The 8,594-nt window shown below is 42.5% G+C and overlaps 1 protein-coding gene across 1 annotated transcript; it reads right to left on the reverse strand.

The window, feature by feature from the left end:
- Positions 1–776: 776 nt before the first annotated feature.
- On the reverse strand, positions 777–8,068 carry LOC117252002 (zinc finger BED domain-containing protein 4). Its single transcript, XM_033618624.2, has 3 exons — positions 7,823–8,068; positions 3,912–5,437; positions 777–1,767 (listed from the first exon to the last, which is right to left on the reverse strand). Exons 2-3 carry the CDS (start codon positions 5,255–5,257, stop codon positions 1,272–1,274), a joined length of 1,842 nt encoding a protein of 613 aa, XP_033474515.2. The 5' UTR covers positions 5,258–5,437; positions 7,823–8,068; the 3' UTR covers positions 777–1,271.
- Positions 8,069–8,594: the final 526 nt, after the last annotated feature.

The raw sequence follows: 8,594 nt of genomic DNA on the forward strand, positions 1-8,594 counted from the left end.
ACTGTGGAGGCCATTGGAGTACAGTGAACTCATTGTCATGTTTGAGATGATGTGAGCTTTGTGACATGGTGCGTTATCCTGCTGGAAGTAGCCATCAGAAGATGGGTACACTGCTTCAAGGTTGGACAAGGTGTTGTTGCTTCAGAGATGGTCTTCTGCAGACCTTGGTTGTAACCAGTGGTTATTTGACTTCCTGTTGCCTTTCTATCATCTTGAACCAGTCTGGCCATTCTCCTCTGACCGAAATGCATTGAGTTGCTGGCATGTGATTGGCTGATTAGGTATCTGCGATAACATGCAGTTGAACAGGTGTACCTAATAAAGTGGCCAGTGAATGTATGAGCTCTGCTTGAGCAAGTTCCCCAGTTACTTCAATTGATGAAGAATGTTCCCCTTTTTAGAAATACTCCATCATCATAGAGGCATGTGAGAAAAACAGTTTCCTCACAAATTCAAGGTAACACACGGTGAGTTATTTATATACAAATGGTCATCTTGCCGGGAAGTATTCATTCAAGACAGTGACAGAGCTGCATAAGGTCTGAATATATGGGAGACAGTAACATAGTTGTGGTTTGGCTAGAGATGAAAAAAATCTGAGGCACTCAGTTTTAATACAAATTTTTTTAAAAAAGAAATAAAATCATTAATTAGAGCATATTTGTATAATTTTTCAACTGGTATAGTATTTCTAACTTTGAGATTTGGGGTTTGCATTTTTGAAAAAAAAAAATAACAGAAAGGTCATTTCAAATTTTTTATTCATGGTTTTGAAATTTTCTTTTTAGAAAGTATGAATTTAAAAAAGGCAGGAAGACAAAAGGAATCTCTTGTTCTATTCAATTTTTGGCCACTGGCTCAATCCGTCCAGTCAGGCCTCAGTTTTTCTCTGCATTTAGAAGACAGCGGACCGCAGGCAATAAAGTGACCAGAAAGTAACAAGATACAAAAACACAAACCAACAAAAAAAATGTCTACCTCCACATCTGTATCTATCTATATTTGTAACTTAAGCTCACTTCTCAGTGCAGGCCAAACAAGTCACTCTGCCACGTGTCGTATCGTGTTGTTGGGCTTTGAGCAGGTGTCTCTGGAGATGTCAAGTAAAGCACGCTGACACTCTTAATTACGGAGCCACAGCTGCACCGTCGTGACGGCTTTTATATCACAAGTCAATGATAAGGTCTGTAGTAGCTGCTTTTTGTTCTAGGAAGCTGAGGCAGTTTGAGAGAGCACTATAAGGTAAGAGGGAGGAATAGAGATCTCGACGCTCACTTCTTTAGCATCAATGGCATATTTTTCTTTATAAAAATAAGCATCTCCACATTTTTGGCAGACAGCTTGTTCCTCTTGTCATCTACAACGTTCCCACCGGTGATGAAAAGTTGCTTGCTGTCCACATTTGTGCACGGGGCGCACAGGTAGGTCCGTGCCGCTTGTGCGAGAGCGGGGAAGCGGCCTTTATTGTACTGCCAAAAAACAAGCGGCTGTCCGTTTCGTGGGATAACTGGCTCCGACAGGTAGAGGTTCATCTGCGACGATGCTGAGCTGCAGCTGTCGTCGCCGCCGTGTTCCCCGTCTTCATCCAACAGTTCAGCATACATAGCATGCAAGGAGCCAGCTCGTGGGACTTTCTCTGGGGGCTCGGAGTCGCTCGCTGCCAGACTCCCCTCACCATTCTGCTGCTCCGGCCCAGCAGCCAGGACGTCAGAAAGCAGCTCACGAATCTGGGGTTTGAGTGCGTCGGGAAAATATCTGTCTTTATACCTTTTTATGAACAAGAAAAACATAACTTTTAATTTATTTTATGCATTTCGTAGGTCATGCTTAACTCTTGTTTTGATAAGTCTCAGGCTTTGCCTCATAGCATACTCCAAATTTGCGTTTTTATTCTGTAGTCTTACTATTAACTCTTCCAAATGCTTACTCCTAAAGCAAATTTAGCCAAATTTGAAGCCACTGTATTCACTTTAACTACTTAAGCAATAGCCCCTACTAATGTTGTTAAAAATATTGATTTTTCAATTTACATTGATTCTGTGTTGAAATGTTTTTAATACTTATTCGCCCACTTTCTCACCCGCTCTCTATTTAAAGGCTAAGTTTGGTATTTTTCAACCTGAAACCTATAGTCCCATATTTCAGTGGCCAAGTGACAATTTTTAAATTGGTCCAGGAGTTGCTTAACAGGCTGCAATGTAACCATTCAGGCATGTTCACAGTCAGTGCGTTTACATGCACAGTTAAGTCGAGCTACGGCTACAGCTCCACTAGGCCAATTAATTGGACAACTGTCCTTTTCCCAGGATACAAGCATATGAGGGGAATTGATTTATTGACCAAAGTATGCTCGACTCCGCTACAGTAGGTGGCAATATGCCTCCTTTCACCTTGTTATTATTGGACCTTTTTGCGCTTGACCTGTTACGTCACAGACCAAACAATCGGCAAGCAAGTTAGCTACGGTTAACTAGCGGCAAACTTGTATTTTAAGAAACTCTTTAAGCTGACACAGCATGAACTGTGTCTCCTTGTCCCTCCAAAAATGCACAGCTCTAGATGATGAATTCGCCAAGTTGTTACTGGCTTGTTTTTCTGTTACACATTTAATGCTATTTAACTTCTGGAAACTGTAGAGCATGCGCAGAGCACCTAGGCTAGTTGGGTCCAATTGACTGTATACATGCAGAAGTAATTCGACTCCCAATCCCATTATCTTGGTGTGTTAGTCCAACTTTGAGAAGTTTTGTTCACGTGTATTTTAAAAGTCTGGGTTTAGTCACACGAACACAATCAATCTGTTTTCTGTAATAGTGTCTGACAACATTATGGAAAGGATCCCTACAGAGATAGACCTCTTTGTTAAAGAGCAAGATCCTTTTTGTTTAACCAGGAGCAGACACCAAATCACTATCTCCAATCCCACCAGACTCCATTTAAAAAAAAAGAAGTAATTTTATCATCATAAAACACACTTCATTCAAGGTCAACAGAAACAAAATAAAACTCACAAAACCATCTTGGTTTGTCTTTCCACTGTTCCAACCATCCCCAACTCTGGTTTGGTTGAAATAAATCCTTAATTCGCCCATTTCGATGTGAAAATATGCTGAATCTATACACGCTAAAATGACTGTTTATTTAAATGGAGTCTGGTGGGATTAGCAATAATGACTTTAGGGTTGTATCTGGTTAAACAAAAACGATCTTACTCTTTATTAAAAAGGTCTATCACTGCAGAGATCCCTTCCATAATGTTGTCAGTAGGGCTGCAACGATTAGTCGACTAATCAATGACTAATCGACTATTAAAATAATCAGTGATTATTTTAGTAGTCGACTAATCGGTTCCAGTCATTTTTCATGGAAAAGTACTATAAAGTACCCCAAAATACTCTTATTGCAGCTTCTTACATTCAAATATTGGCAGCTTTACACACTCTCCCATGACGGTGAACTAAAACCCTTTGGCGTGAGTACAAAACAAGACATTAGATGACGTAATTTTGGGGCTTGGGAGAGACAGACCGACATTTTTCAACATTTTAACACATTTTTCGATAAAATGATTAGTCAACTAATCGAAGAAATAATCGACAGATTAGTTGACAATGAAAATAATGGTTATTTGCAGCCCTAGTTGTCAGACAATTACAGTAACAATCTGAACCTGTCAATGGAAAAACAAGCACTGTTAATGGACATACATTGATGGTGCGAACATGCCCCAAGTGATTGCACTGCACTGCTCTCGCTCAATACTGCACAGTTTTAAAACTGTTGTTCCCATTAGTCATTAAGACACAAAAACGTGGGAAAAAAAGGATCCAGGTTGGAGAATCTCTAACTTGATAGCTGGACACACACACACACACAGGAATGTGAAGAATGTGTACATAATGTTTTCTCACCTCGGATCAAGGACTGTGGCGATGGTATACAAGCGCTCAGATTCAATGTCACGGAATCGCTTCTGGACCGCTTCCAACAACGTGGCTTTAGACGTTTTAGCATCCTGGTCAGTCTCTGCCGTCTTCTCAAGGAGACGAGTTAAAGCTCTGATGGATGGTATGACATCTGCAGCTGATGCAGTCGATAAGCTGATCTGCTGCGTGAGCTCCTCAAAGGGGGCGAGCAAGGAAATCATATTTTCCACCAATGTCCACTGGCTGTCTGTGAACATGGCAGGTAAGTCATAGTCAGCTCCATAAGCAGACAGGGCCCGTCTCTGCTCCAGTAGACTCTGGAGCATGTACAAAGTACTGTTCCACCTGGTGGGGACGTCTTGCTGTAGCCTTTTAATAGGCTGGCCCAGTTGTTTTTGGATACTTTGTAGTCGTGAGTAGGCAAGCTGGGAGTGTTTGAAATGACTGACGATGCGTCTTCCAGAGGCTATTACATCACTGAAGCTACGCTGTGACAAAACTCCCTCAGACACAGCGAGCTGGAGTGTATGCGCCATGCATGGAAGGCTGGGTAAATCCGCATCCCTCATGGCCTTCTCCATGTTCTTGGCATTAACCCTTAGAATAACGTGCACCTTTTCCTTTGGGATTCCCCACGTCTGGAACATGTCGATGAATGTGGCAGCGAGAGCCTCCACCGTGTGTGACCCTGAGAAATCTTGAGAATGAAGAACAACTTTGTGTAGTTCAAAGTTTTCATCAACAAACTGAGCGTTGAGGCTCAACATGGACATGGGACATACATTTGAACTCCAAATGTCACTTGTGAAACTGAACGATTTGATGTTGTCCCTCATGAGATTGTCAATATGTGTATACACTTCTTGGTATAACTGTGGCAGGCATACATCAGTGAAATATTTACGTCCTGGCAGAATGTAGCGTGGATCCAAGTAGGACATGAGTCTTTTGAACCCTTCGTCCTCCACGATAGACAGCGGCTGGTGATCAAGGCAAATGAATTCCATTATTTTGGCTGATATTTCTTTTGGTTTCTTGCTGGTTTTGCTGTAGGGCTGCTGCTGTTGCAACGTCTCTGTTACCGGCAGCTGAGTGAGTGGTGCTTGAGCCGCTAAACGGAACCGCTCCCTCTCTGCCTTGGTGCTGGCTAGCTTTGAAAACTCGTCATATTCCTCGGCATGCCTCACCTTCAAATGTCTGATGAGGTTCGTGGTGTTGAATTTTTTGGGTTGTGATCCTCCACGAGGGATTTCCTTGGAACACACCTTGCAAATTGCAAATTTACTGTCTTTTTCGGAGACCTGGTAGAACTGCCAGACCGGCGACGCCATTTTAGCAGCGCGTAAAAAAACTGTCTAAGCTCTCAGGTCACGGTGGTCATTCTGACGGGTCTTCCTGTCGGTACTGAGAATTTCCTGATGCTGCTTCCCCTCTGATGGTCTCTCATAATGTGAGGAGTCTGGTGAGTCCAGGAACAGCTTCAGGGATGAGAATCAGGTGACTCAAATGACCTGTAAAACAAGGTAGATTCAGTTTTAGATTTTATTGTCATGTAATAATATCAAGGTGATTACGGTATGACAGAGTAAAACTTATAGTTCATTACAAAATCATCATAAATGATTAAATAATAAATACAAATAAAATAATACAAATAATATAAAGGCATTCTGCACCTGTAAATGGGACACAGTAAATACATATTATAAATACAGGACGCAGGTTTTTCATGTGCAGGTGTTTGTTAAAAGGAGAGAAAACCCTACTGTTGCTCTGGCAGTGAGAATTTTGTGCATTTTTTAGTATGAGCACTAGTATGAGTGTGCTTTGGTTCAGACACAAACTCCATCAAAAGTCTCTACAGCTGTTAATAAAGCCGACTGACAGCTGATCAGCGATGATAGCCCGTTGCTGTCATCACCAGAATCGGAGGTAGCTTCATGTGAGCTTCTGAGGAAACGACGTCTCATTTCTCCAAAGACATAGGGTGCGTTCCGAATCAGATACTTTTTCTTTTTACTTTTAGTATGTACTGCAGCTGTCCTTAAAAAGTACGTCCACGACAGTGAAATTACATTTGCATTTCTCTGGTACTGTTATCTAATACCTGCCATTTTGTTGTTGGTTATATTTCTGATTATTTTGTTCATTTATTATCCATCCATTTTTATCCGCTTTTCCAGGGCCAGGTCGTGGGGGCAGCAGGCCAAGCAAAGCACCCCAGTCATCCCTCTCCCCAGCAACGCTTTCCAGCTCCTCCTGGGGGACCCCAAGGTGTTCCCAGACCAGATGAGATATATAATCCCTCCAGTGTGTTCTGGGTCTGCCCCAGGGCCTCCTACCAGTGCAATGTGGCCAGAACACCTCCTGCAGGAGGTGTTCAGGAGCATCCTGCTCAGATGCCCAAACCACCTCAACTGACCCCTTTTGACGTGAAGGAACTGCGGCTCTACTCCGAGCTCCCTCCTGATGTCCGAGCTCCTCACCCTATCTCTAATCCATCTCACGCTCCATTCTACCCTCACTTATTAACAAGACCCTGAAATACTTGAACTTACTCGCTTGAGGCAGTAACTCTCTCCCAACCCAAAAGGGTCAATCCACCACTTTCCGACAGACAACCATAGCCGCAGATTTGGAGGTGCTGATTCGTACCCCAATGGCCTCACACTTGGCTACAAACCGCCCCAGGTCCTGCTGGAGGTCACACTGTGATGAAGCCAACAGAACCACATCATCTTCAATTAATTAATATTCCTATGATTACTATTCGACTGGTCCCCAGCCACTTTCATGCTGTCATCTGTCATTGCGGCTTCTGTCAGCTGTCAGTGAGCTGTCAATGAGCTGTCAAGCTGTCATCTGTTTGCATCTCAGTCTATGTGACGCATCTTCAGCTGCAGAGGATTGTGGGTCAGAGTAGCCAGAAAAGCACGCTGACTTGTATACTGTTAATTGCACGTAGTAGAACATCCTGGGTGTTTTTGGCACACTGTATTTGACACACTATGCAATGCGACATGCTAAATAATTTCTGTCATACTAAATAGGATAGTAGTATGGGTATCAGATACACGGGTTTTTCCATGTTTCCAGCCTCCTTGCATGGTTTCCTTGTGTCCCTCCATGCATCCCTGATGGGAGGGACTAGGATGCAAGGAAAAGAAGCAAGTGAGGAAAACGAGGATGCAATTTAAGAGACTTGGGATGCACCTGGAGTCGGACTCCCATTGAACGCAGCATGTGTACATCACAGCACTGGCCTTGACCCAACTTTCCACAGTTCAGCAGGCCGCCAAGTTGTAGCACCACATTAGGAAATGGCTAACAAAGCTACACAACGTTACCAAGCAAATAAATCTAAAAATAAGTACAGTTTGACCTTTTGTTGTTTTTCCCACGTGCACCTTCATGACAGACTATTTACAGTCTTCACCACTATGTGTTTCTTCAACGTTTCTTCCTTGAATTGAGGTCCGTGTCACTGCAGACTCTCCTGGATCTAGGGTGGGCGTCGGCAGACACATGAACCCCAACATGTAGAGGGGGTTCAAGTAAATATACACACACAGCTGCTGTGCTCATGAACCAGTGAGGCTCACAGACAGCAAGAGACCTTCACGTAGCAGCAAAACCTGAGCTAGCACAGTAGGACAGAGCTTCACAAAGCAACGAAAAGAAGTTACTTACGTACAACCTGCTGCTGTCATTATTAAACTGGCGTCAAATTAAGCTTATCGTCCACAGCTCTCTGTGTTACATTACTTTCTCTACGTTTCTTCAGCCTGTTGGCCTACGATCTAAGCTAGCCGCGTTAGCCGCGCAGCATGCTAACGCCAACTTCATGAGAAAAACCTGCAAGATAAAAAAGTAAAACAGAATATAGTAAAACTTACAGCTTCCAAGTTTGAAGTCAGGTCATAGACAGCCAGTGCAGATCCATCCGGAGCGTCAGATTTGAAACGAATCCTCCTGTGAACCACTGACCCTCGTTTAGAAAGCGGCTGCTTGTTGTTGCAGCGACACTTCAACCAACAATGCTAAAGAGAAAACTAAAAATAAACTTATTAAAGGTTTTTGCTGTCAAGAAATGAGCTAGCATGTCTTGGTCCTGTTGTGTTAACAGGCGCAATGCTCCCAATGGCGGCCAGAGAGGTTGTTGTTTTTTTTCCCGCTCTTCTTCTGTCTTTTCTGTGGAGGTTGTGGCGGTTGACATTCACGTGCGTTGCACTACCGCCACCTAGTGGATCATATCAGTGTCGCAGTGTTCACCCAAAGTCCTACTCTTAAATAACAGCACAGGGATTATTGGAAGAAATAAATAAAATAAAATAAAATAAAATAAAGTAAAAATAAAATGAAATAAAATAAAAATAATGAAAACACAAGCAAAAACAAACTGTACAATATTAAAAGATACATGCAGAAACTGAGAGATAATTGAAAAAAGATACAGCTTAAAGTGAAGAAGCAATATCTGAAACCACCTTAAATCATCTGGCAATGTTGTCTACCATGTTTCTCAAACGATGAGATGTCTTTTATGAGAAGTTTTTTGTCTGTCTGTTTGTTTTTAAATACTTCACAGAGGACATCCCAGAATGTCTACAGTTAAAGTTCAACAAGTTTTGGTGAGGAATAAACTGAAGAAGACTGGCTTGTGAATGT

This window comes from Epinephelus lanceolatus, chromosome 9 (assembly GCF_041903045.1).
Source record: "Epinephelus lanceolatus isolate andai-2023 chromosome 9, ASM4190304v1, whole genome shotgun sequence".
NCBI classification, from domain to species: Eukaryota; Metazoa; Chordata; class Actinopteri; order Perciformes; family Serranidae; genus Epinephelus; species Epinephelus lanceolatus.

Excerpts from the sequence above, each read along its gene's own strand:
- LOC117252002 (XM_033618624.2), bottom strand. The coding sequence starts at position 5,257 with ATGGCGTCGCCGGTCTGGCAGTTCTACCAGGTCTCCGAAAAAGACAGT. Across the intron at positions 1,768-3,911 it reads GCCACAGTCCTTGATCCGAG|GTATAAAGACAGATATTTTC; the intron begins GTGAGAAAACAT and ends GTTCATAAAAAG.